A 26,248-nucleotide genomic window follows, 5' to 3' on the forward strand; every position below is an offset into this window, starting at 1 on the left:
ATCACACCTTGGGGCAATTTAGAGTCTTCAATTAATGTTGCATGTTTTTTGGGTGTGGGAGGAAACCGGAGTGCATGGAGAAAACCCACGCAAGCACGCGGAGAACATGCAAACTCCACACAGGCGATTGAACCTGGGACCTCAGAATTGTGAGGCCAATGCTTTACTAGCTGAGCCACCCTGCTGCCATTCTGCGACCAATAATTCAGTTTTCCACCAAGAAAAACAGACAGGGATATTATGGGTTAAAGAAACAAAACAAAACGGTCCACCGCTCCACCTGTTAGTACTCAACGCATGAAAATGTAGTATTAAGTCTTTTTCATACAAGCAGGAAATCCACCATCCTAAAATGATCATCGTTGTGCTCAGACTTTTTTTCCCTCTTATACTCTATATGGTATTGTGTCTTTTCGGGCTCTTTCAATTTGTTCACACAAACATCTGTATGCACTACTTCAACGTTGCTCCAAAATACAGGTGTTCATGGGATTCTTGGTTATGTTTTGCAACCCACATCTTTCTAGGAAACACCTTTCCATATGACTCAATAAAATTTTCACTGAATACTTCTCTTACAGTGGATCTTAAATGATTTATGCTGTAACTTTATAAATGCATTGGATCTAATTCAAAGCTGACATTTTTAATAAGCACAGACGACCACAACATACAACCATTGCTGTCGATCATAGGTGGCAAATGCAGTTTATAAGTTAAAAACATGCATGGTGTGAACTTTTTTTACATTGCACTCGACTGAACAAATTATGTCAGAAGGATAGATGGAATATTTCAAATCACTGCAAAGGAAAGTGATGGCTTCAATCAGAAAATTGGTAATCATTGAGCATCAGTCTTGTGTTCAGGTGGCCTGTAAGCATGCACTTAATTCAACAATGCACAATTATTAAATAAGAGCACGCGTTGACATATAAATAAGCATCTGTACTAAAACTAGACTCTGCTTTATTAAAACCAAATTCCTCTATAAATCTATTGCACCCCTTTTTTTATGAGTAGCTCAACAGAACAATTAAGAGAAATGCAATTTGAATAAATACAATGACTAGTGGAGCTCTGTAACCACAGTTACAGGCATCAAACATAAGGGCGGTGACACATCTATGTGACACAGATACTGCCAGCCTTATCACACAAAAACAAGCAGTTTAAAGTCATAATGAGGGTCCCAAAGTAGACTTTTTAAAAAAAAGTGGAACCTCCAAAGTCAAGTACCCAATGGTGGAATAATTTGGAGCCAGAATTTTTGCACATTGAGCATCTTAAGACCCTTACTTTATCGATCACTTTTCTAAAAAAAAAAAAAAATACATATAATCCTTCTCCAGCAATACAGTATCAATAAAACACCACTGTATGTGATATTAAAGCAGAATTATGCCCCATTATCTAACTGCCACAAGTAGAGAAAAACTAACAGAAGCGCCCACCTACAAATATTTAGATTTTCTCATTTTTACAATTAATTAGGACGCCAAACCAGTTTCAATTTCAAACTAATATTACAAAATTACCCTTAAAAATATTTTGGTTACATACATATATGCAGATTCAACCAACACTCTTTGGAACTTCCAAGAACCGTCCATGCTAAACTTAGCTCCTCCCCTACATACAAAGCTGGTCCCTCAGTGAGAATCTATCACTTCCACGTCCCTGGAACAATTACTATACAGTACTCCTTTCCTATTTAGAGAGGCCTGTGGAGCCAATTTGTGGCATCTTAGGGCAAATCAGGAGGTGAGCTTTTCAGCAAATGGTTGGGAACACATTTTCAAAGGCAGAGTAGTTTTACTTGATTTCACTTTTATTTAATTATAGTGTGTGAATGGTGTTCACACTAATTTGGCATTTAGTCACGTCGACACTGCGAGTGCAATTAATAAAGGTTTTATTATCAGGTTAACAGTTTGAGGCTGAAATGACAGACTTTATTTTCCTAGGGTATCTTTCAAATGACAACAACCTGGAAGTCAACAAGCGAAACTGAATACAATACGCTGGACTTTGGGGGTTTCACTATAGTTTTAAAAGAAAAAAAAAGTGACAAAGCTCAGCTTTTGAATTGATACATTTGATTTGCTGCCATGCATGATACTGTGTTAAGCATAGGTTTGTTTTTTGGCTGGCTTTGCAAGTCATGGTTAAGAAAAAAAAACAGCCCATGGCACTTTCATCTTATCCGCTTCCTTCTTCCTCTTAAAAAAAAAAGCTGTTTCCATTCTCCATATACTGGTATAGTGGCTCTTACTCTGGTCCCCTTTGTGCATTGTATTTCTTAATCTCCTTTTTTGGACAGAACTTACTGTGATTTTCAAAATACACCCAAAAGAGAGACTGGGTCATTGCTACTCAGGAAAAAAGTACACACAAATGAAAGCAGACACAAAATAGCCAAAACTGCAATAAATTATACAACAAATATTTGGCTGAAGGTGCATTGCAAGAGCATGCAAAAGTTCCCTCAATTGGTAGATGGTGGGATAGGTTGAGTAGCGTGAATAAGAGTGTGCAAGTCTGTAATAAATGTGTAATACAATTCTTAAACCATAACAGCTTGAGAGGGTGATGCAAGACAACCCACTCTTCATTGCTGCTCTGATCTTCAACACATATATAGAAGTACAGTGCCAGCAAGAATTCACCACCTGTGGGGGAGAGAACACTGGTTAGTGTGGATTTGGAGAGAACTGAGGTGGAAGAACATTTAACCATCCCACTAAGACTCAACTACAGGTAATATTGTTTCTCAAATAATAGCCTTGCCTCTTCTAATTGAACATACCAGTCATTTCATTGATATCTTTTTCTTTTTTGTCTGTGTTGTTTATTGTGCATCTATCGCACGTGACAGGGGAGAAACTTTCACAAGGAACAATTAGCTCCAAATCCATCTATACAGAATTTTTGATAGGCAGGAAACAAGAAGAGCTATCCATCCACTTTCTATACTGCTTGAACTCATTTGTATCAAGAACTTATCACAGTTATCTTATGGGTGAGTGGTGGTATACTAAAATTGGAGGGCACATATAAACCAAACAAGCATTAACACTCACGTTCATGTCAGTTGTACAGTATATAACTATTAGTCTTCAATTAACCCAGTGGTTTTCAAACTTTCCCCCACCCCCTTCCTCTCACCAAGGGAACAGGGAGGGTGCGGGTGTACCATAAACACTCTTTCTTTTCCTTTTGATTTGTCCCGTTAAGGGGCTGCAAAAAAAGTTTGGGAACCGCTGAATTAACTGAACATGGAGCCTCTGGGAATGTGGATGAGAAACGGAAGACAATACACGCAAGGATGTGGAGAACATTCCAAATCCTTCCCTGGAACTGAGAATCCAAAGCTCACAAAAACAAACTGCAAACATTGTACATTCCTTTCCACTGTAACAAAGAATTATTTTCAGTTTTCTTCACCTATACACAATTATTATTAAGAGAAAAACAGGGTAGTCAAATCATTTTTAGAATCTAGTGTCTGTCAGCACTTTTGCTCGTAAAACAAACATTCCAAGGAATTTTTTGTGGTGATCGGGACATCTGCATGCTTGGTTACGCCCCAGCAGCACAACTAGATCTTGCAAGACGAGTCTTGCTTTACAAAATTCAGAAGACTATCTGCAATGTGGGGGAAGACCTCAAAACATTTTGTCCATAAAATATGTGGGGGGGAAAAAAAATCTGCCAATGAAATTTGTATGAAAAGATAACATTAAAGTAACACTTCTATACGGTTGATATGTAGATTACAGCACAATACATGGTATTTGAATGACATTGGTAACTAAAAGTTGTTGAATTAAATGTTGAATTTTACCCACAATGCTTCAGGACAAGAGGAACTTAGAACCACATCAACATATCAGTCTAGGAGGGCTTAATGTATGCAGGGTACAAAATCTATGATTCCTGAGAAACACACATTGAAAATGCAGATGTGTCAAGCACACTTTTCATTGATTTGTTCCTCTACTACTATCTGTGGTATCTGCCCAAAAGCGTTCTAAATTCCTGTGCAAACATATCACAAAGTACTTGGGAGTTTAGAGCCTTGTGAAAAACCGAAAAGTCTCCAAGAACAATCTGCCTTTTCTGTCAGTGGTTATAGTAGCTTTGCAACTTCATTTTCAATGGTAAACCAGCCTTTATAGCACAAAGATAGCCTTTCCTTTTTTTTCTTGCCTCATTGTGTAGCCAGGAGCATTTTTTTACTCCACCACAGGGATAATCAAGCATGTTGTAAAGGTTATTCCAGCCAACTAGTATTTTACTTGAAGAAAATGCAAGACCTATTTTACTGCAGTGGGGATTTGCTGCATTTTGAATTAGCTCATATTATTAGCTATGTCATAAATTCATTCCAGATAGCAAGGTTGAATATTTTGGTTATTTGACTCGGGAAGAATACAACTCGTCACTTTCCCAAAGTGTTATTAGACTTACCATGAAGCCTAACATGTCTTCAATTTGTCCTTTGCATAAATCTTGTCTTGATTGTCTTCATCGGTCACCTCAGAATCCCTGCTCTCCTCCTTCACTTCTGTTTGTTCTTCTTCCAATCCAAGGAGGACACTCTTTTTTAAGCTGACAGAGATCACTAATGCTTGCACAATGCCGTAGATGAAAGCAAACTCTGGGAGATGCTCCTGGATCAGCCACAGCAGTCCAGCCATTCCCACTGTCGACACAAAAAACATGGCCATGCCATGTAGCCAAAGGCGCAGCGGTCCTTGAATCCCCAAAATTTCCAAGATCAGCTTGACGGGAGGTGACACCATCCAGAGGAATCCCACCACGAACAGGTCAAACAGGTGGCGGAGGAAGTTGAAGCAGATCTCATAGTGCTCTGGAAACAATTCCACATTCCAGCTGTGCACAAACAAACGAAAGGGCGACGGTACCTGGGAATGCGATGTCGGGGAAGGAGGAGGTGTTCCATAGTCTGAAAATTCCCCATCATCACTCTGGATGTAAGAGGTTTTTTTCAGGCGTCTAGTTGGTTGTGTTTTCCTTGTCCAGGGTAGAAAGGACGTCGGAAGATATTTATTCCACCATCTTGGAACATGTTGAATAGTTGTTTCCATTTCTTGTTTCCCTGCACATACATCTTTAAATTCCACAGGTTGTAACTTCTCCTGAGCTTCCCAGTACTCATCATCTCCTGGACTATTTTGGTCTTTTTGTCGCTCAAACTCTCTGGTACGGAAAGTACTTCCAATGGAGACACTTTCCTTTTTGACCTCAGTTTTGTCTGACACGGCACTGCCACCCCAGGAGCGCAGCCATCTCCATGCTCGTCTAACCACAGCTGTCATGCTTCCGACAGCAGCTTTTTGAAGCTCAGTTAAACTGGGGGGGGGGGGGGGGTGATTTTGCTTCTCGTCTAAAATGCTTGCTGTAGTAGACTGAACTTAAAAAAAAAAAAAAAAAAAAAAACATTGATTGCCAGCAGTCATACAAAATGATGGTGCAGGTCCGTAAAATTACCCTACACACTTATGATTTTCAAGTCGACATCATTATATTGTCTCCATACATTGATTCCGTAACACTTGTTGTTTAGGGTTGTACATTCCGGAAGTAAAAATGGGACCGCACCAGTGAGTCGATTTCAGATTTTTGTCAGCTGGCAATAGTTGTTGTTGGGCAAGGTTGTCCAACTTTTCCAGATTTTATAGCCCTGTTTCACTTGCTGGACCTGTAAATAAGAGACGCAAAATAAATATGTCATGAAATGTTGCTTCCACGTAAACACTTCGGTGCAGCTAACACTGACAGATCTAGGCTACGTCAGGTACATTTGATAATAACTCTAACTAACTCTGATAACTATTAAGAAACTAATTGGGAAAATCAGCCTCGGAATGTGGATAGTTCATAAATATCCCCAATAGTAAATAACTAATCGTGAAGTAATATGATCACCTTCATCGACGTCTGCTGGATGTCACCGTTTAGTCTGATGGTAAGCTTGAGTTTTCAATTCTCTCCACTCCGACACCAAGTCAGAAATTGATGCTTGTGTCATATCATTGCCTCGCCAGGATACAATTGAAGAACATCCAATTCGGCCTGGAGCAGGGTGACCGTTCTTGACAACATCATGCAGGACATAAGAACAAAAGAGGGCGGACTTCCGGCTGCCTTTCAAAATAAAACTGTTTCGCCCGTGCGTCACGATGCTTTGTTATATCGATAAAGAAAAAAAATACAGTAACTCATTTACAGATGTTAACTCATCCAAATAGTCACCTTTGATTTATATCGCTAATCAACTATCAACAGATCGACGGTATGGTTTAGCTCTTGATCTAGCTAGTTTCAATTTAACTCTGGTCCAGTGAATTTCAATCAAATTTATTAAAGGGGAAATCGCTTTGGATGAAGAGTGTATCTAATAGGTCATGTAATATGTACCCTATTTTGACAATGTGATGTTAAATCCTCTTTCATTTAATAGTGTTTTGAGAAGATTTTTATCGAGAGTTACGAATTTTTAAGGGCGCTGCCATTTTCGTGAGTCACATGACCTACTTGCGCGGATGTGACGTATACCGTGCCGCAACATAGGTTCGTTTACATGGGACACCATTTATGCCCAGTGCCAATTTCTCTTATTTATCCTCATCTGATTAAGAAATAGCAGTATCAGCTGATCGGGAAGACCGAGGAATACTTCCATACAGATTTGAACCTGTGGCTGTAATTAGTGTTGAATATTTGGATGGTTCTTCGGGCGGAATGACACGGAGTCTGACTACTCGCGACATAACTGCGTAAACAAAGGTCCCCGGAGCTCTGGGCTGGCAGCCGTGGATGGTTCGTCAGACGGGAATGACGCAGAGTCTGATGAGCGAGCTCTGGTGGCGGGCCGTGAGCCGAGCTTCCAGGCGGCAGAGGCTCTTTGCCCTGGACACCGAAGCTAGGCTTCTTCCCGATCAACCGATACTATTTCTTCATCAGATGAGGATAAATCAGCGCTGGGCAAAAATGGTGTCCCATGTAATTGAGCCTTTGTTGCGGCATGGCATAAGTCACATGTGCGCACACAGGTCATGTGACTAGCGAAAATGGCAGGGCCCACAAAAATTCGTAGTTGTCGATAAAAATCGACACAAAACACTATTAAATGAAATGGGATTTAACATCACATTGTCAAAATAGGGTACATATTACATGACCTATTGGCTACACAAAGCACTGGATTTCCCCTTTAAAGTACCTTATTGTCCAAAATACCATGTCCTGGAATTAAAAACAGAAGGCAACCAGCTAGTTTCGGTCTAATTTACCTCAGAACTAAATACTCTACTGTCCAAAATACATTTAATTCTGAAATGGGGACCTGGGAGGTGGCGGACATAAATCTGAAACAATTAAGTTGCCATTTTGCATGAATTCAAGACACTTGATGGAAAATCCAAATTCAAATATTTGGTTACAGGTTTAAATCATCGCACCAAAGATTCCATTTTCAGGTTGACTCAAATTTTATTTGCTTTCAAAATTAATTCAAGTTTACAGCATAGCTGGTTCAAGAAAACTCCCACAACTTGATCCAGCAGAATGGTGTGAATTGACCCCTCCGTGGATATTGCGCAATCCGCATCATTGACCAGAGATCTGCATAAACCAAAGCCTGTTTTTGCTCCCGCCATTTTGTCAGACAACATTGCATGGTCCAGTATAGGTTTTGTTAGCGTTTTATCACGTATTTGGGTTATTTAACAAAAAACATGGTTAAGAGGTGTAGTCATGGACTTTGTAATAGTGACGACAGCTATCCCGAAAGGCTAGTTGGTGGAGTTCGATTCGTACCCTTTCCAAAACCGAAGACCCAGTACGAAAAATGCCTTCGATGGATCAAACTTTGTGGAAGACCGCATCATCAACTAAATCCATCTAATATCAACCGGAACAGATATGTTTGCACAAAGGTATGCCTTATATTTGATTTTCAATACATGTCTCGTATAAATGAATTCGAAGTTCTTCGCTAGCATAACACTGCTACGTGTGAACGATTGACACACTTATTCTTTGTTGAGCAATATTTAGCGATGATCGGACCGCACAAACGTGTTGCTTTCTTGCCGGCTCGCGGCCAGAAGCTTAACCAGACTGTGTTTGCACGAAGATATGCCCTAAATTTGATTTTCAATACACGTCTCGTATAAATGAGACGTTCTTCGCGAGCGTAACATTGCTACGTGTGAATGATTGAATCAAATCAGAAGCATGGAGTCTCTCTCAGTTAAGAATGTATTGTATTTAGAATCTATAATATGTCGTTGATTTGAATGAAACCCGAAGCATGGAGTCTGTCTCAGTTAAGAATGTATTGTATTTGCCATTTTTACTGTTTGTCTTACGTCAGCGCACGTGGCGTGACGTCACTTCAGGAGGCGTGGTTAAGTGCCCTGTACGGAGGGGTCAATTCACTTCCATGTGTCAGTAGCCCCACACCGCTGGGATTCTCTCACTGGATGTGGGACTTCTCATTGTAATATGCATGTAACCATAAAAGAGCATGTGGATCATGATCATATTCTCGTTCTATAGACCTCTGTAATTCACCCTCAGTCCCACCACATTCCAGTTGTACACCCAGATTCACGATCCTCGTCCTGCATGCTTCTCCTGTTCTAACTTTTTCTGTGCTCTTCCTTCACAGGATGTAGTGCTACACTCTCACGTAACATCCATACTTCTGTCGTAGATATAGAATTATTTGATTCTCATCTTGTTTACAGTTGGCACTGTCTTTTTTGTCTCTCTCACCTCTCTAGAAATTCTATTCTGTTCAATTGATCGACTGATCAATAAAATTTTAATTAAAATACAAAGACATTAGCAGAAGCACAAAAAGTCCGCTGTAACACAGTCAAGCTGTTCCAATATAAAGGGGATCCAGATTCTCCATTCTCCTTGACCTAACAGCTGAGAGACACACAAAGTTTCAGCACCTAGAAGACAGAATTTAATATTTCAGCAATTTATTCAGAATTACTGAATACCAAAACAGCACCAACCTTTTCGATTTGTCAGCCTCACAATTAGCTGTTTGGAAGGGGGGGTTGGGGGGGGAGAGAGAAAAAAAAGTTCATCTATTTTGTTCAACATTAAAAATCCTAATCAAGAAAAAAAAATTCAGTGGTCTGAATGCCTCAGTGCGCTGCGAGTAAACTTCAGCTTGTCATCAGGCGAACCGAATATGAATCATCATTGAACAAAGACCATTTTTAATATAAGTAACCCTAACCCTGTTGGGTTTCTCAATTATTCATCCACCCAGAACAAAGACCCACCCTAACACTGCATACATGTTCTCACACATTACACCCAAGCACCAAATACAAATTTTAACTCCACTGTACATACCACTAAATGATACAGCGTTGTTCCATTTCCGAGTCAGGAGCTGCAAGACAAAAAAGAATAGCATTCGTGTGACAAAATCCCAACGCAAATGTCGGGACAATATTTTTCAAGTTCATAGCCCGTTATGTGACACCTCACTTCACAGATGTCAGTGTACAGGTGGCAATGTAATTCCTTTACTGCAGGGGCCAGCAACCCGCTGCTCCGCCGCCCTTGTGCTCCCGGGAGCTTTTACAAAAATGTATGAAAATGGAAAAAGATGGGAAGGAAAATATATTTTTTGTTTGAATGTGATTTATGTAACAGGACAAACATGACCCAAACATTTTAAACGTTTTCTAATGCTGTAAAAATGTATCAAATGAGTATTGTCAACAAAGATTGCGTCATAGCCTGCAAAACATGTTTCTTTGAGCTTGGCGTGGTGGGTTCCTGTCTTACCATTCGCCGAAAACTAAACATAATGTACAGAAATCAAACGAACTATTATTTTAATTTTATATACTTTACCTTTTCGAAAGGAGTTTTATTTTTATAATCGCAGGCTGCATTTTATTATGATTGGGAGGTCTGAAATTACAGGAGGCATGCTCAATTATTTTTAGGAATCCTCAAAATAATGACATAAAAAAAATGTTCTACAATTTTATCAGAGCCACAAAACATAATGCGTTAATAATTGAAGCCAAACTTAAAACACTATCATCCAGCAGAGTTGTCACATGGTACATCATTCTATCCAGGAAGCGCATTGAATCGTGAATGTTCATTATGCCATTTGGATAGTGTGACATACAGCATGTATTGCCTTCACCGTAAGGCTTATACTGTATAAGGCTTTTATTTTAATGCGGCTCCAGACAGATTTGTTTTTTGGATTTTTGGTCCACAATGGCTCTTTTGACATTTTGGATTGCTGACCCCTGCTCTACCGGGTAAACTTTTTCCAGTGCAGAGTACCACTGAAGTGTGATGCACATTTAATGGGCTAAAACGAGTGTGGTCAGTGCACTGTGAAAACATCAGGCTTTTCAGAGACTCTAGTCTATGAATCATCACTTCACATTTAGAGTAGGAAGATGATTTTGTTTCCTTTTCAGTTTACCTTTCATAGTAACCTGCTCCCCCATTGCAGCCATTTGGATACCTGAAGAACAGGAGTGTATAAATGTTTCATCAATATGATTTGAGCAGTGTAAAATAAATCTATGCTCAGTGCACTGTATAGATCAGAGACTCTAGTCTAGTACATCATCATCACAACTATTACAACTTTTGAAAGGCCATTAACACCCACCATGATCCAGGATGGACTTCAGCAATTTCTGAACTAAAACCCAAAGCATTGTGGGTACACTGAGCAACACGACAACACAGATTGGTTTTAACTGACAGCAATCTGGTTATGCGTTAGCATGCTGAATAAAATTGAAAAACTGTTAAATATTTGTATTTGACTGAAATGCTATTTCTTAAATAGCCTCCAAGTATTTTTTTCAAAGATTTCAACCAATCTTTGGAATTTAGAAAACCAAATCAAACCTTTGTTACCTTGTCATAACCATTGTTACTCATCATGTCAAGAAGAGAAGAAAAGGAGATAGATCTTTCTGGCACAGAAAAGTCCACCAATCGTTTAAATGAATTTAAACTATTTTCTTTTCCCTCCAGATGTTGTGTAACAGGATCCCAAAAGGCTCTGAGGCTATGGTGACACTGCAATTCAGATTTTGTTTTTCTTAAATTTTTTGCCCACTATTTTTCCTCAGATTTTCTAAAAGTGCATCATGAATTTAATACACGATTATTATTATTTTTTTGTTCAAATCCAATATGGGCGTATCGAATGTGAACGTGAATCCACTATGTTGCCAATGAGTGGTGTTCATTCAACCTTTACACTAAAAGGTGACAAATTTCAACTGTTCGACAAAAGCAATAATTGACAAGGGAGCATAAAAGTCAGTGGTGACAAGATGCTTTAGAATTGTGAAGAAAATGTTGGCTCTGGTTGCAAAATATCCTTGAAATGAACACAAAATTATCAAGCCTGAGACCTACACGTGGGGCCATATTAACTGTCGGAATGACATGGCACCTCGTGATTGTCCGCATGCGCAACATGGCTTATTATGGGCACACACCTGACTTCAGACTCATTCTGTCCACATTACACATTTTGATTTTGCAATTGGAAAAATTACATAAACATTACAGCTTAAAACGAGATTTGGGAATCATACTCTTTCGTGTGATTGTAGGCTTAAAGTCCAAGTGCCATCCCTATAAACATTCTAAAATAGTGAAAGCAAAACAACGAACTCAAACATGTTCGTTCAATGTTGTCAACTAATAACCAGATTAATTTTAAGCAATATTTCCTCAATTTTATGGAGCAATTTTCATGAAAATTTAAAAATCCGGAATTCCGGGAAAATATGGAGGCTTTTCATCACTGTATTACCCTATCGTTTTGAGCCATATTTAGATGATATGCGGATCACGGCCAAACCACCTCCTCGTCCACAAGCGACAACGACGCCACGGCATAACCGCCTACCCATCCGATCCCCCTCCACACGGCGGCGATAAAAACAACACCGCCCATGAGCGACGATGATGCCACAGCCAAACCACCTCCCCGTCCGATCCACTTCCGTGGCAGAGATGAGCCACCGCTGCCCGGCGCCGCGACAAGCCACCTCGGCTAAAGCCGTGTGGACAAGACTAGCAGCCAGCTCGGCCTTGCCGACAAGGCCGGTGGCGATCCACAAGGCTGGTTTGGCCTTGTCGACAACGCCAGTGGCGATCCACAAGGTCTGTGGAGGCAGTCCTTCAGCGGCTGTTGCACGGAAACCTTCCGATGCATACAGACACATTTAGCACCTCTGACTTACGGATTACGCCCCCCCCACTACTGTTTTTTTTGTAGCTGTATACACACCCACCTGTCATTTGGTACCCACAAAGCTCTCATCCTTTGCACCTGTGCAATCCATTTTTCACGACGAACCGGATCTTTTCAAAAAGTATGAAGAGCGAGTCCATCGCCCGAGTGTTCATGTAATATCCAGCAATACAACAAGCCGACATTTTGGCTAACACGAAGGAACAACGAGCTACCTTCCAGCAGCTAAAACTAGTATAAACAGACGAAACCACTTGAGTGCTCTACTGCCCTGTACGTCACTTCCTGCTTCTTCTCGAAAAACAAATCCCTCGAGCGGATATTCATGGCGGGAATTACAAAAAGCCATATACGTTAAAATCATATTTTGTGGTGAAAAAACGGCTGGGTCCATACCGGCTGATATTTTTTCATTCATAATATACTAAAATTCATGCATTTCAGTGGACCATTAACTACACTATTGTTTTATTAATTTGGTACAATTTCTGAGTTTGGCTGGCGGTGAAATTTGATCGGGTTTCAAATTTTTTTATTTTTACACTCAAGTCATGCAATTTTTTTCTTCTGTGAGTGTATTTGCATATTTACATTTCATTTAGCAATGGGTTGTTTTCACTGACATCACATTATTTGCTGAATTACCCATACAACACTCCACGCCGCCATTTAACCTCTTTCCCTAACGTGTACTAGGGTTAGTTGTATGGTATGGGTACGTTATATACTGGTTTTACTTTTTGGGAAAAAAAACTGGAATGAATGGAGTTTGCCTCGATATAAAAAAATATTCTATTGCCTTTTATTTACTGTGTTAGCATATAGGTAAGTGCTCCTCCTTCGTGATTTGTGTCACATAGAGTAAAAGTTCAAGGGCACAATACAGGGCCTTCGTGACGCAGTCCTGAGTCCAACAATGTGTGTATGCCACGTAGCCAAGTAGTCAGTCTGGGCTTGATGTGTCGTCGGTCGCATCTTCAATAAATGCAGTCAGAACCAATGTCGTCCACCTTGTGTATGTATGAGTAACAGAGCTCAGGGATCGAAAATGGCCGGTGTTCGAGGCAGCATAACGGGTGACGTCACGTGACAAGAACCCATACTGTCACACTACAGCCAACCTCTGATGTAATTTATAACTGTAATCATTAATTTACATAGTATTGCATTTCTAAGCACAAAACTGAAATTTGTCCCAACATACCTGTGCTAATCTAATTTGTTCATTTAAAATAAATCTTTTGCAGGTATAGATAAGTGAATAGCAATGGCACAAATGCTTGTTACCTTACTGTTTAGTGTACCCATCATCCTTTTCAGTTTTGATCACATTTTGCCACTCAACAGAAGGCCTTTTCACACCTGAAAGAAAAAAAAAAAAAGCGTAAAAATTGCTCCGTTGATACAATGACTGCAGAGTACAGTGTATGCATGCTCAGTGCACTGTGAAAGAGCTTCATTGTATAATCAGAGACTCTAGTCTAGTGAATCATCATTGCGGTAATTAAACGCATATTACTGGGGGCGGGGGGTTAATCAACAAATACTCACAATTAAACATGCACTCATAACTGTGGTGGGCATTACTGGCAGGAGAGTAAACCTGGAAAAAAAAAAACAAGACGCATATTATAGGCTACAAATCCATCCATCCGTTATCTGAGCCGCTTATCTTCACAAGAGTCACGGGAGTGCTCGAGTCTAACAGCTATTTTCAGGAAGGAGGCGGGGGTACAGTCTGATTCAGCTCCACGTTAAATTCCACTTACCTATCAGTCACCCATCTCCGATCTGGGATTATTTGTCTTTAACAGACAGCCTGGAAGAATTCACGAATTCTTCAACATTAGCATCTGAAATTAAAAAAACATACTTATAAAAAAAATATTGGCCAATGTGACCAACAGACGATGGCTTAAATCTCGACATCACGTGCGTCCCACAAAAACCAGCCCGCGAATGACACTTTGATAGCAGTCTAAGTCATGTAGAACTAAGCAATTTAATTACCTTTCATTGTAAATCTCGAGTATAAGACTCATGACAACTGCTCCATTACTGATCACCATATCCACGTTATCCCAACTGTGTGCGGAAGAGAAAAGAGGCTGCGCGAATGGCTTTCGAAGCTTTATAAAGTGGGGTCCTTCACAGTTTGAGATGGGTGGTGACAGCAGTGCCTGACAACAACTAACGTACCAAGAAAACTCTAAAAATATTTACTGCAGACAGAGTCTGGGAAATGCTTGAAATAATAACCCTATTAATGTTATTTATGATTCCGGGAACACTGAATGTTGCGGAATCGAAAGGACAGGGAAATGTAAAAAAAATCCTTTGCTCATCAAATAATTTTACGGATTCGTTTTAATGATTATAGTGTAAATCTTGTAATAGCTAATAAGGTAAACATTAAAAACGAGACGCTGGCACTCCATGGGTTAGTTTGCGCACACGTAGGACCATAGGTAATTAACGACAACGACTTGCACGTTTGTTGTGTGCTTAGAGCGACGCAAAATCAGTAGGGACAAAGTGTCGGCATATTCCGTGTTTATTGATATGGACCGTACGAAAATTAAAATAGCAATACCTATATATTATGCTACTTGCGGTTACACACAGCGCCGTATAGTCACAACATAGAAAGTGAGGTTGACACAAACAGACATATAAATTTTATGACCCATAACAAATTATGTATTTTTTATCATTAAATGTACTTATATAACCCAAAAAGTAAAATTCATCAAATTTGGTTGATGAATAATCCTAATATGGTTTATTTTTTTCAACACATACGATGTTTTTTCTTTTTTTTAATGGTAACATTGCCCTTACCAATGTGGCCGTCGCGTAGCTCTGTCACTTAGCCGGGCTGCAAAAAACGCATTTACTCATCTAGTTTTTTTTTTTTATTTCTACCCATGTTACGCCTTTCGTGGTTGCCAAATTGCACAAAGAAGCATCGATTTAACCACGAAGGTGTGTTCTGCGTTTTAGATCTCTGAGCTGGCAACACAAACTCAGAAGCTGTCACTCTGGTGTTGCTTTGGTTAGGTCGACGCAGCGAAGATGGCGACCGCCTATGAGCGATATAATTTGTAAGTACTGTCAATTTTCCACAGTTTACTTTTTAAACACCTCATTTTGATGACCGTTAAACTGCACCCTGGAATCAAGTGGAAAGACGCTGATAGCCATAACCTGTGTGGAAATTTAGCTTTTCTAAAAGGGGTGAAAAGACCGCCAAAGTTCGCCAACCGACTGCTGTACAACCCAACAGGAAGTGTTGAAGTTTAAACTCTTCGTTTATCATGAATAAAGTCTTTAGTTTCACGGCAAAATATGGAAGACTGAGCTGGGATTTTGTTTTTATGCACATATCGTCAATGTGGGAATGGTATACGAGAACAGAGAAGCAGATATTATTTTCCCCCTGTAGCTCTCATACAAACCCACAAAGACAGACATATCACGTTCATGTGAACGTAAAATAGGAGGTAGGTAGGTATATTCATGAATGGCATCCACTGTCCCGTCACATTTGTGACTTACCTTTTTACACTGACTGGTCAAGACTCATGATTTAGTCAAGAGAATTTAAACCACATTTTGAATGTGGTATGTGCCTTTGCTGAACTCTTCTTGTGTAACATGTTTTTAAATTTGAGAGTATTTCTTTAAGCATGCCATGGCTGAAAAGATTAAAACACGTTCTTGACAAACGTTGGTGTGTGCTGTGAACAGTGTAGACAGTCTTCGCCTTCTTTGGATTATGAAAAGGAAACAAAAGATTGTTTGTGGAGCTCTGTCAATAGTGGAGTGTACATGCATATCTCTAGTTCCATTTGTCACCAACTCTAATCAATCAGCGTCAAACCAGGTCACACTTTTCTTCTGCAGGGATCTTGCTGTATAGTATGTTACGCAAATTGTTTCTATCAGCCATTTTTTTTCTTTCTGGGGAAGTTTGTAGTTGTTATTTCAAGCCTTTTCATAATTTTTTTTTTTTTTTTTTAAATTTCATTTGGGTAATAGTTAAATACAGTGCCAGTTTTTTGGCCTTGTAGAATCATAACAGACAAAGGCCAATTAATTGTAACATTATTTTGAGAAACTAAACCACACATAATTTTGAACATTTTAAGGTAGCGGTTTTTATCATAGTGGGAGAAATACGCTGAAAAAATGTGTGAACTGTAACTCCTGTCATGTGACACTACTGAACCAATCAGTGATGGTATTTTTTAAATATAGAGTTACATATATGTAGAATTTTCCAGTTCAGTCTGAAAAGGCAGAATAAACAGAATATTATGAAATTGTATCTTGATTATGACATGATGACCTGTTAAGCAATCTTAAAACCATCCTGCACTCTGCTTCTTTCTTTCTTTCTTTCTTTCTTTCTTTCTTTCTTTCTGTCTTTCTTTCTTTCTTTCTTTCTTTCTTTCGTTCTTTCTGCCTGTCTCTGTCTTTTTTTGTTTTTTTCCTTCATCCTTTCTTTCATTCTTTCTTTTTCTGCAATGAAAGAAAGTGCAAGTGGAGCAAAGAGAATAATACACAGTGCAAGTGGAGCAAAGAGAATATTACACACCAGATGTTGGGTGAATTGATTTACATACTAAACGCTGGTTGCCTCCGGCGGTGTCCCAAAACTTTTTTGGGCCAGAAAAGTTCAAGTGTTTCCCAATTAACTAAACTGTTTTCTCAAAACCACAGACTTATAACTAATTGTTTTGATTGGCTTAATTTCTTTTTGCACCTGTGTGACATTTAAGAATGTACAAAAGCATACTGCAACATGAATCACCGAAATTTTGTCAATTCTATATATTCTACTGTTTTGTTTCATGAAATCATGTTCTGTATTGATCTTTAATTTAAGGCTTTCAAGTTACTCTAGCTATAAGAATTGGAAACATATTTAGATTTTTTTTTTCGTCTATATTATAGGATTGTGCTGTTCTATGACCACTTAATTTAGAAAAAAAACAGGAGAATTTTGGTGGTGGTGACTTGGTCAGCGTGATCACATCACAGTTCTGATATTGGAGGTTTGAATCTGAGCATCAGCCTTCCACTGTGGAGTTTGGATGTTCTGTTGTGGGTTTTTCTGTGGATAACCTGGTTTCCATCCATCTATTTTCTTAGCTGCTTATCCTCACAAGGATCACGGGAGTGCTGGACCTTTTGCCAGCTGTCAATGGGGAGGAGGCAGGGGACACGCTGAACTGGTTGCCTGCCAATCGCAGGGCGCATAGAGACAAACGGCTGCACTTACAATCACACTCGGGCTAATTTATAGTGTCCTATTAATGTTGCATGATTTTGTGATGTGGGAGGAAACCGGAGTGCCTGGAGGAAACCCACAGAGGCACGGGGAAAACATGCAAACTCCACAGAGGAAGGGCTGTGATTGAACCCGAGTCCTCAGAACTGTGAGGCCGCTTTCCATCTGATCTACCGTGCCCTCGATAATCTGGTTTCCTCATAAAAATGTATGTTGAGTTCATTGAAGGCTCTAAATTGTCCTTAGATATAAATGTAAGCATGAGCCATGTGATTGGCAGACGACATGTCCATGGTGTACTAACAGAACATACTCAAATAGGCTCCAGCTCACCCACAACCGTAAGCATAAGAGGCCTAGAAATTAAAAGAGAAATTGTCGAACCATAGTTTCCAAAGCTGTTTCCTTGTGTAGTTCAGGCATCAGCTGCCCTCTGCTGTGTCTTTACCATTCACCTGAAATGTCTTCTGTATCCCTATCTCTCATCAGACATACGACCCCTGAAAAGTTTTTCATCGAAGCCTGCGATGAAGGGGCTAATGCTGTATTGGCTATCGACAGGGTGTCAAATGAGATGACCCTCACAAGTAAGAAGCGATTTACACAAACTACATGAGACAAATATGTGTTCCAAATCAAAAGCTTCTTCATTGACTATAAATACACATTTGCTGTACTCAATGAACAACTTTTCTTGCGATTACTCCAACATTACAACTACTAAAAGCTGATGCAATTCAAATACATTTAGTGTACTTATTTATTTGATCAATACAGAGCCATTTTTCCCCTAAAATTCACTTATTTCTTCTTGGAAATGGGTGGAAAGCATTATTGTCTATCAGTGCTGTTAATGCTACGTAACTACTTGATCTTGACTTGAAAGGTGACATTTATCCATCTTCATTGAATAGCCCTGCAGCTGTTTTTATCTTGTAAAAGCAGCTCTCAGATTGACAATGGTTGGAGATCCCAGTTCTAAAACAGCTAAAGTGTCGTGCTTTCACAGGTAAAAAGGATATCCCTGCCTCAGCGGTGACCAGGCCTATCTGCGGTATCATGGGAACCATTCGCCTGGTTGCTGGTAGGTACTATGGAGTATTTTATTAAAGGAAATGTATGATAGTTATTGAACCAATTGACTTTACATAGGGATGTACCTCATCGTCATCACAAGGAAGAAAAATGTGGGCAGCCTCCTGGGTCATGCAGTGTGGAAAGCAGTGGATTTTGATATCATCTCTTACAAAAAGACAATTTTGCATCTATCAGAGATCCAGGTAAAATAACCAATGCACAGAGAGGGAAAGCTTGCAAATGCTATGTGTTGATTGTAATTCAGAACATTGATGTTCTTAGGCAGTAGGAAAACCCTTACAAATAATCTGCAGGTATTGCAGTGATTTTGTTTTTAAGAACATGGTAGAGATGTATACTGTACAGTTGTTGTCATCAGAAAAATAGCAATGTATGGAATTGGTGATTAGAGAAAGGTTTGAGGTTCACATCAGGTTTCACTGCTGTGCAAAGTGGCTTAGCTGTCTGATCCTATTATCCCAGCAGAGGTGTGCAGAAAACATGCACCTCCTTCTTTTTCAAAACCTACTACTGTTGTTTTTCTGACCACAGCAATGACAATTATGATCAGATTTACTAAAGGTTTGCACTTAGGAAAGCCGAGGAAAACATAATTGTTCACATAAATTGATTTGGAAGCTGATCTACTAACATGGCTCTCAAAGATTTGTGACTGCCTAACGGTAACAGTGATATCAAGTGACTAAGTACAGTGCCTTGTGAAAGTATTCAGCCCCCTTGAACGTTTCAACCTTTCGCCACATTTCAGGCGCACACACATAAAGGCGCATTCGAGCAAGCCGGCCTCCTAACTACGGCAGTCCCGCGATGCGTGCCCCCCCCCCCTCACAACAATACATCACGATTGCTGACAGGAATGTTTGTTACAATGTATCACAAGCTTGTTGCCACTAACTCCGATTATGTTGAACTAAACTTTTAGGATTTTCAAAACATTGCAAGTACAGACCGTTCCTGTTTAATCCTTGACAGCCCAGTGCATTTAACTTTTCTTCAAAGTTTGTCAGATCAAGAATTTTATTGATGAAAAATTTTAAATACCATTCTATATCATGTTCTACTAATATCAGTTGAAATTGGAAATGATCATTTCTGAGTTTGAGATTTTAGTTTTCTATTTTAGTTATGTATTTGTTCATTTTATTTTTAATTTACAGTTATGCTATATTAATACAATAAGTTATTTTAAGGTCTTGAGATCTCATCCGTAATCACACCAGTAAGTTATGTTAAGGTCTTGAGATTCCATCCCTCCATCTGTGGGAATGACTGGTGGACCACTCCTCTAACTATATCTGCGAGCATGACTGACCACACCTGTACATTTTTCAAACGTGAGTGACTGTCTCTGATCAGTCTTCTCCTTGTTCGAGGTGAAAGTTTAGAGGGACGGCCGGGTCTTGGTAGATTTGCAGTGGTGTGATACTCCTTCCATTTCAATATGATTGCCTGCACAGTGCTCCTTGAGATGTTTAAAGCTTGGGAAATCTTTTCGTATCCAAATCCGGCTTTAAACGTCTCCACAACAGTGTCTCGGACCTGCGTGGTGTGTTCCATGGTCTTCATGATGCTCTCTGCACTTTAAACAGAACCCTGAGACCATCACAGAACAGGTGCATTTACAGTGAAGAAAATAAGTATTTGAACACCCAGCTATATTGCAAGTTCTCCCACTTAGGAATCATGGAGAGGTCTGAAATTTTCATCGTAGGTGCATTTCCACTGTGAAAGAGACAATCTGAAAAGAAAAATCCAGAAATCACAATGTATGATTTTTTTTTTTTGGTAATGATTTATTTGTGATATACAGCTGCAAATAAGTATTTGAACACCCGAGAAAACCAATGTTAATATTTAGTACAGTACCCTTTGTTTGCAATTACATTTTCCTGTAGTTATTCACCAGGTTTGCACACACTGCAGGAGGGATTTTGGCCCACCCCTCCACACAGATCTTCTCAAGATCAGAGAGGTTTCTGGGCTGTTACTGAGAAACACGGAGTTTCAGCTCCTCCCAAATGTTTTCTATTGGGTTTAGGTCTGGAGACTGGCTAGGCCACATCATAACCTTGGTATGCTTCTTACGGAACTACTCCTTGGTTTTCCTGGTTGTGTGCTTCGGGTTATTGTTATGTTGAAAGACCCAGCCACGACCCATCTCAATGGTCAGACTGAGGGAAAGAGGTTGTTCCCCAAGATCTCACTATACATTGCATCATCCTCTCCGTAATACAGCGCAGTCGTCCTGTCCCATGTGCAGAAAAACACTCCCAAAGCATGATACTACCACCCCCATACTTCACAGTAGGGATGGTGTTCTTGGGATGGAACTCATCATTCATCTTCCTCCAAACACAGTTAGTGGAATTCTGACCAAAAAGTTCAATTTTGGTCTCATCTGACCTCAAAATTTTCTCCCATGACTCCTCTGTATTTTCCTAATGGTCATTTGACAACTTAAGACAGGCCTTAACATGTGTTGGTTTAAGCAGGGGAACTTTCCGTGCCATGCATGATTTCAAACCATGACGTCTTAGTGTATTACCAACAGTCACCTTGAAAACGGTGGTCCCAGCTCTTTTCAAATCATTGACCAAGTCCTGTCGTGTAGTCCTGGGCTGATTGCTCACCTTTCAAAGGATCATTGAGACCCCGCGAGGTGATAACTTGCATGGGGCTCCACTCCGATTGAGATTGACCGTTATGTTGAGCTTCTTCCATTTTCTAATGATTGCTCCAAGAGTGGACATTTTTTCACCAAGCTGCTTGGCAATTTCTCCGTAGACCTTTACAGCCATGTGGAGTTGTACAATTTTGTCTTTGTCTTTGGACAGCTCTTTGGTCTTGGCCATGTTAAAAGTTTGAGTCTTACTGATTGTATGGGGTGGACGGATTTCTTTACGGCGCTAACAAGCTCACACAGGTGGATCTGATTCAGGATAATACATGGAGTGGAGGTGGACTTTTAAAGGAGGACTAACAGGTGTTTGAGGGTCAGAATTCTAGCTGATAGGTGTTCAAATACTTATTTGCAGCTGTATCACACAAATAAATCGTTAAAAAATCATACATTGTGATTTCTGGATTTTTCTTTTTAGATTCTCACAGTGGACATGCACCTACGATGAAAATTTCAGACCCCTCCATGATTTCTAAGTGGGAGAACTTGCAATATAGCAGGGTGTTCAAATACTTATTTTCTTCACTGTATACAGAGACTTGATTACACACAGTTGGATTCTATTTATCATCATCAGTCAACATTGGATCATTCAGAGATCCTCACTGAACTTCCGAGGTGAGTTTGCTGCACTGAGAGTAAAGGGGCCGAATAATATTCCACGCCCCACTGTTTGAAAGGTAGCTACATGCAAAGGCGTGCTCGCACACAAAGGAGTGCCAGCGTAGCGCAGGCAAAATGTGAGGTGACGAAACTCTTTTGGTATGGCATTTGTTTTTCCATGGGTGAAGCCAAAAAATATGATAACATAGCCTGTTCAGCAATGCAAAATCATAGCATCTGAATAATCAAATGATATGGTAGATTAACATTACGTTATGGTACCTGCGGCAGCCCAGCCCATCAGAAAGTAAGTGTAGTGTGAGATCCTGGCCATCATTTTCTCTAGTCAAACAAAACCTGAATACAGAGAGGGAAAAAAATGGCCAAAGTCCCTCAGGGTTGAAGTAGCCGCTGGAAAAAAAATGTTGTGGTGTGCTCCCTTCATGTTGAAAATAATCAGTGCTCCCTGAAGTGCGTAACCTGCAATTAAATACGACAGTCTCGACCACTAATTTTATGAGCACCTGTGAAAGATGTTATTTTTCTGTCTTTTTCTAGTCTCAGGAGAATAAGACGTTCCTATCCATGCTAAACAACGTGCTGACAACAGACGGTTTCTACTTTTGCACTGATTACGACTTGACGCACACCCTTCAGCGACTGGCCAATACCAGCCCTGACTTTCAGGAGATGAGCCTGTTTGAGAGGGTGAGTGATCCAACAAATAAATGCACTTATGATTAAAGATAATTTATGTTGTATGCTGTATTCACCACACTGAATTAATAGTTTTATACAATTGATCTTTTAAAACAATGGTCCTCCCGGTCTGTTACGCATTTATGAAGCACCAAGCCGCATAGAAAGAGACCAATTTATATAATTTCCGTTCTATTGCGTGTGTCATGTCAAATGTACAGTATTTTATTTTGAAAATTGACTGCATCTTCCTCGCTGCAATAGCTGTGGGTCTTAAGCACAACGGACACTTGAATTGTAATACAACAGAAATTTTTTAAATTGGTCATTCTTTCTGTGCAGCCTGGTACCGGTCTCTGGACCAATGAATGGTGAATGAGACCTCAAATTCATGATTCACGGAAAAAGCACTCACAAAAATATCTCTTATCATGGTAACTCCTATTATAATGAAGAAAAACAAAGTAGAATAACTTTGCACCACAATATACTGGGATTATCCTTTCCTGTGTAAAACCTGTTCACGAGGTTTGCTGTTAACAACTGGTTAAACCTTAACCACTTAAGTGACAACTCCTCAACCGATAAGAGGTAGTCGCTTGTTTTGTCGTGGTACAGGTTCATTTCCCACACTGGTAATGTGAATGGTTGTCTGTCTCTATACCTGCCCTGTTTCATCTGGCGACCACTATGCAGTGGAACCTCCACTTTCCTTGCAACCCTCGAACATCTTAAGTGGTATAGAAGAGAACCTCTTTACCAAAGTGAATGCTTTAATTGAATGTTACGGTTTGACAGTTACAAAATAACAAATTCACAGCTCACCATCCAAATCTGATAGATGATGAAGTATGTGGGTGATGCATTTCAGGCGGATCAGAGGTTCCTGTGGAATGCAAATCTCCTCCGTGAGCTGGTAGCAGAACCAGAGGTAACATGACTGTCGTCTGAGGCAAAACTTTTCACTTATTAGTGCTCTATTTTTACAATTCGTCTTTAACTTTAGCTCCACAGGTTTGCTCTCCCTGTTGTACATGGCTGTATCCTTTGTATCACATGAGTTTAATTGATGATGGAACATGGAGACTAGTTATTTTGTCCTTCAAACAAACAATCAACAGAATACTTTCCTTCATCTTTTGGTCCAGTCATTGTCATGAAACCATGTCGTATCAATGGGAAAATCTTTGAGTGGATCCTCATATCCCGGAGAAGTTGTTTCCGGGCTGGTGTCAGATACTATGTCAGAGGTAACAAAAAAACATTTAGCTGCACCAAGAAGGCAGAAATTATACCGTCTTCCTCGTGTTTCAAAATCAGTTAAGTCACATGTTAGGACTCTGTAATGGAGCAAACGAAAATAATACTTCTCTGTAATAATTTTGTTTCTGATTATCTCCATTAAACCTAACTTGATTTTGAGTGTTTTCATGAGAATGTTTACACTGAGAAGCAGATTGTATTTTGCTGGTACATGCTTACATGCTTCTTTGTACTCTGTCCTGCAGGAATCGACTCAGAAGGACATGCTGCTAACTTTGTTGAAACTGAGCAGATAGTTGTATATGAGGGAGCAAAAGCTTCCTTTGTGCAGGCATGTATGACTACTGTGGCTTTTACAGCTTTTACTGAATTCATTGTCTTTCATTAGGAGTGTGTTTAAAAGTTGCTGAAGATCAATCCATCCATATTTTTTTTTGTACCACAGACAAGAGGATCTATGCCTTTTTATTGGAGTCAAAGGCCCAACCTGAAATACAAACCAAAACCTATTATCAGCAAAACAACCAGTCATGTAAGAATTTAGAATAGTTGGTGTGGTGGTCTTTCACTGGAGAGAAGTTAATACTAACCGCTTGCAAACATGTTTCAGTTGGATGGTTTCCAGAGGCATTTTGACTCTCAGCTCCTAATCTACGGGAAACAAACAGTTCTTAATCTGGTGAGTCAAACATCCAAATTCAGTTAGGCCAAATGTCAAGTCTGAATTTGACTGTTTAGTGGAGGATCACATTTTTAATGTTGCTCAAAACCTCAAATAACAGTCAACCATGATCAACTATTAGACATTAACTAAGGTCTGTTCAATGCATCTCAATGACACTGCATGTGTGTTCCTGTTTTTCTTTGGCTTTTTGAACAAGGATGTATTTATTGAACATCAATACAGTACATATCAGAAGTTACATAAAGTTAGCAGTCAGGTTAAAACCCCTTAGACTCCTGTGGTGAGTTCAATATGTTTGATAACAGAGGTACACAAGTGCTGTGAGATGCAATATACCAAAGAAAGAAAATGTAGAGGCATTTAAAATGAACAATTCTTAATTTATATTTACACTTCTAGGACCAATAAGAAGAAATTATTTTAAATATATGTGTTCCTCTTGGTCCATATTTCATCTACAAATTCTCTATGTAATATGTGCTCCAAAAAACATACAGTTCATTTTTAATAATCAATTTTTGAGTAATTATTTAACAAATTGTTTGTAATGTCCCTTTTTCATCCCCATCCACACTCTGTTGTCTCTGTGTGACTTAGAGGACTTAAGCAGGACCAAAATCACCACATAGCTTGTGTGGAAAAAGGAATGTAGTTTATCACATATATACTAATCAGTATTGTATCTCATCATTTTCCTTGTTTTAAATGTTTTATTTCTTTATATTCAAATGCTTTTAATCATGTAAAGCACATTGAGTTACTCTGTATGAAATGCTCTATATGTATACATGTGCTTTGCTATACAGTGTTCTTGGGGGTCATGTTCTTTACAGCCCCGTGATTGACAAAAATCTGCAGATAATGGATCCAGTATTAATACAGTACACTCTGGTTACACTGTCAGAATACTTGCCAGCATGTGTTTTAGCATGTATGTAAGCTGCTGTATGATTGTGCTCATGAGACAGTGAGAAACAATTGCATTTCACATCTGTAAGCAGAAGCTTACATTACCCCATAAACTGGCTGTGTAGGCAGGTCATTATTGACTGTGTTGAACACGTTCAGTGTCACGTCGAAACTAAAATTATACAACCGCAAACAGAATAGCATAACTACCAAATAATAAAACAAATGACAAAGTGACTCACAAAATATGCACTTTAAATACTATTTACATCCTCCCTGCATGCTTTGCAGCACTCAGGACCTCCATAGTGCTGCAATTATTTTCATTTCCTATGGTAAATATGGGCATCTTTAAAGCCCAAGTGTCATCCCTATAGATATTGTAATGAAAAATACATATGACATTATTCACTTCAATGTCTACGAAAAAATAAATGCGAGCGGAGAGCGCGTCATCCATGCGCAAAGTTGCAGAAGGTATCCAAGTGGTCGCCATATTGGCTGCATCCTCCGTCCGTGACGTCACCTAGACATTTGGAATGAAAACACGCGGTGCACCCTAACTAAGGGAGACAAACGCGCCCCTTCTGACACAGAAGCTCTTTTCGAAAAGGAGAACACTACACAGCCGAATGACGTTACCGGGGCAATATAACACTATTGTTTCGAGCCATATTCAGATTATATGCGATCACG

At 39.5% G+C, this 26,248-nt stretch overlaps 2 protein-coding genes, 1 long non-coding RNA gene and 1 other non-coding gene across 9 annotated transcripts in view; 1 reads left to right on the forward strand and 3 right to left on the reverse strand.

The window, feature by feature from the left end:
• Positions 1-1,898: 1,898 nt before the first annotated feature.
• Positions 1,899-6,487, reverse strand: c1h6orf47 (chromosome 1 C6orf47 homolog). 2 transcript variants are annotated; one of them, XM_061835798.1, is made up of 4 exons: positions 5,956-6,487; positions 5,629-5,728; positions 4,474-5,440; positions 1,899-2,672 (listed from the first exon to the last, which is right to left on the reverse strand). In XM_061835798.1, exon 3 carries the CDS (start codon positions 5,343-5,345, stop codon positions 4,482-4,484), a length of 864 nt encoding a protein of 287 aa, XP_061691782.1. In that variant the 5' UTR covers positions 5,346-5,440; positions 5,629-5,728; positions 5,956-6,487; the 3' UTR covers positions 1,899-2,672; positions 4,474-4,481. The 2 variants fall into 2 exon arrangements, 1 of the variants encoding a protein (XP_061691782.1); XR_009797231.1 differs by lacking the exon at positions 4,474-5,440 and having other exon boundaries at positions 5,956-6,473.
• Positions 6,488-7,501: 1,014 nt separating this feature from the next.
• LOC133509449 (uncharacterized) lies at positions 7,502-14,467 on the reverse strand. 2 transcript variants are annotated; one of them, XR_009797353.1, is made up of 8 exons: positions 14,330-14,467; positions 14,089-14,172; positions 13,871-13,922; positions 13,607-13,681; positions 10,517-10,558; positions 9,412-9,451; positions 9,063-9,090; positions 7,502-8,970 (listed from the first exon to the last, which is right to left on the reverse strand). It is a non-coding gene; the product is annotated as an uncharacterized LOC133509449 (long non-coding RNA). The 2 variants fall into 2 exon arrangements; XR_009797351.1 differs by having other exon boundaries at positions 7,502-8,996.
• Positions 10,412-10,474, reverse strand: LOC133504382 (small nucleolar RNA SNORD52). Its single transcript, XR_009795940.1, has one exon. It is a non-coding gene; the product is annotated as a small nucleolar RNA SNORD52 (small nucleolar RNA).
• A 295-nt stretch (positions 14,468-14,762) lies between the features above and the next one.
• Positions 14,763-26,248, forward strand: part of sacm1la (SAC1 like phosphatidylinositide phosphatase a) — a 30,434-nt gene continuing 18,948 nt past the window's right edge. Inside the window, exons 1-12 of one of the 4 annotated variants that reach the window (XM_061836048.1) lie at positions 14,763-14,787; positions 15,323-15,423; positions 18,105-18,202; positions 18,625-18,699; positions 18,768-18,895; positions 22,555-22,704; positions 23,567-23,626; positions 23,702-23,735; positions 23,844-23,945; positions 24,204-24,289; positions 24,404-24,490; positions 24,569-24,637. In XM_061836048.1, coding sequence (XP_061692032.1) covers positions 15,395-15,423; positions 18,105-18,202; positions 18,625-18,699; positions 18,768-18,895; positions 22,555-22,704; positions 23,567-23,626; positions 23,702-23,735; positions 23,844-23,945; positions 24,204-24,289; positions 24,404-24,490; positions 24,569-24,637 — 918 coding nt within the window. In that variant the 5' untranslated portion in view covers positions 14,763-14,787; positions 15,323-15,394. Of the gene's footprint in view, positions 14,788-14,864; positions 14,969-15,039; positions 15,424-18,104; positions 18,203-18,624; positions 18,700-18,767; positions 18,896-22,554; positions 22,705-23,566; positions 23,627-23,701; positions 23,736-23,843; positions 23,946-24,203; positions 24,290-24,403; positions 24,491-24,568; positions 24,638-26,248 lie in introns of those variants that run through there. The other 3 variants (XM_061836124.1, XM_061835957.1, XM_061836147.1) reach the window with 3 other exon arrangements.

The sequence above is a fragment of the Syngnathoides biaculeatus genome, chromosome 1 (assembly GCF_019802595.1).
Source record: "Syngnathoides biaculeatus isolate LvHL_M chromosome 1, ASM1980259v1, whole genome shotgun sequence".
Classification (NCBI taxonomy): Eukaryota; Metazoa; Chordata; class Actinopteri; order Syngnathiformes; family Syngnathidae; genus Syngnathoides; species Syngnathoides biaculeatus.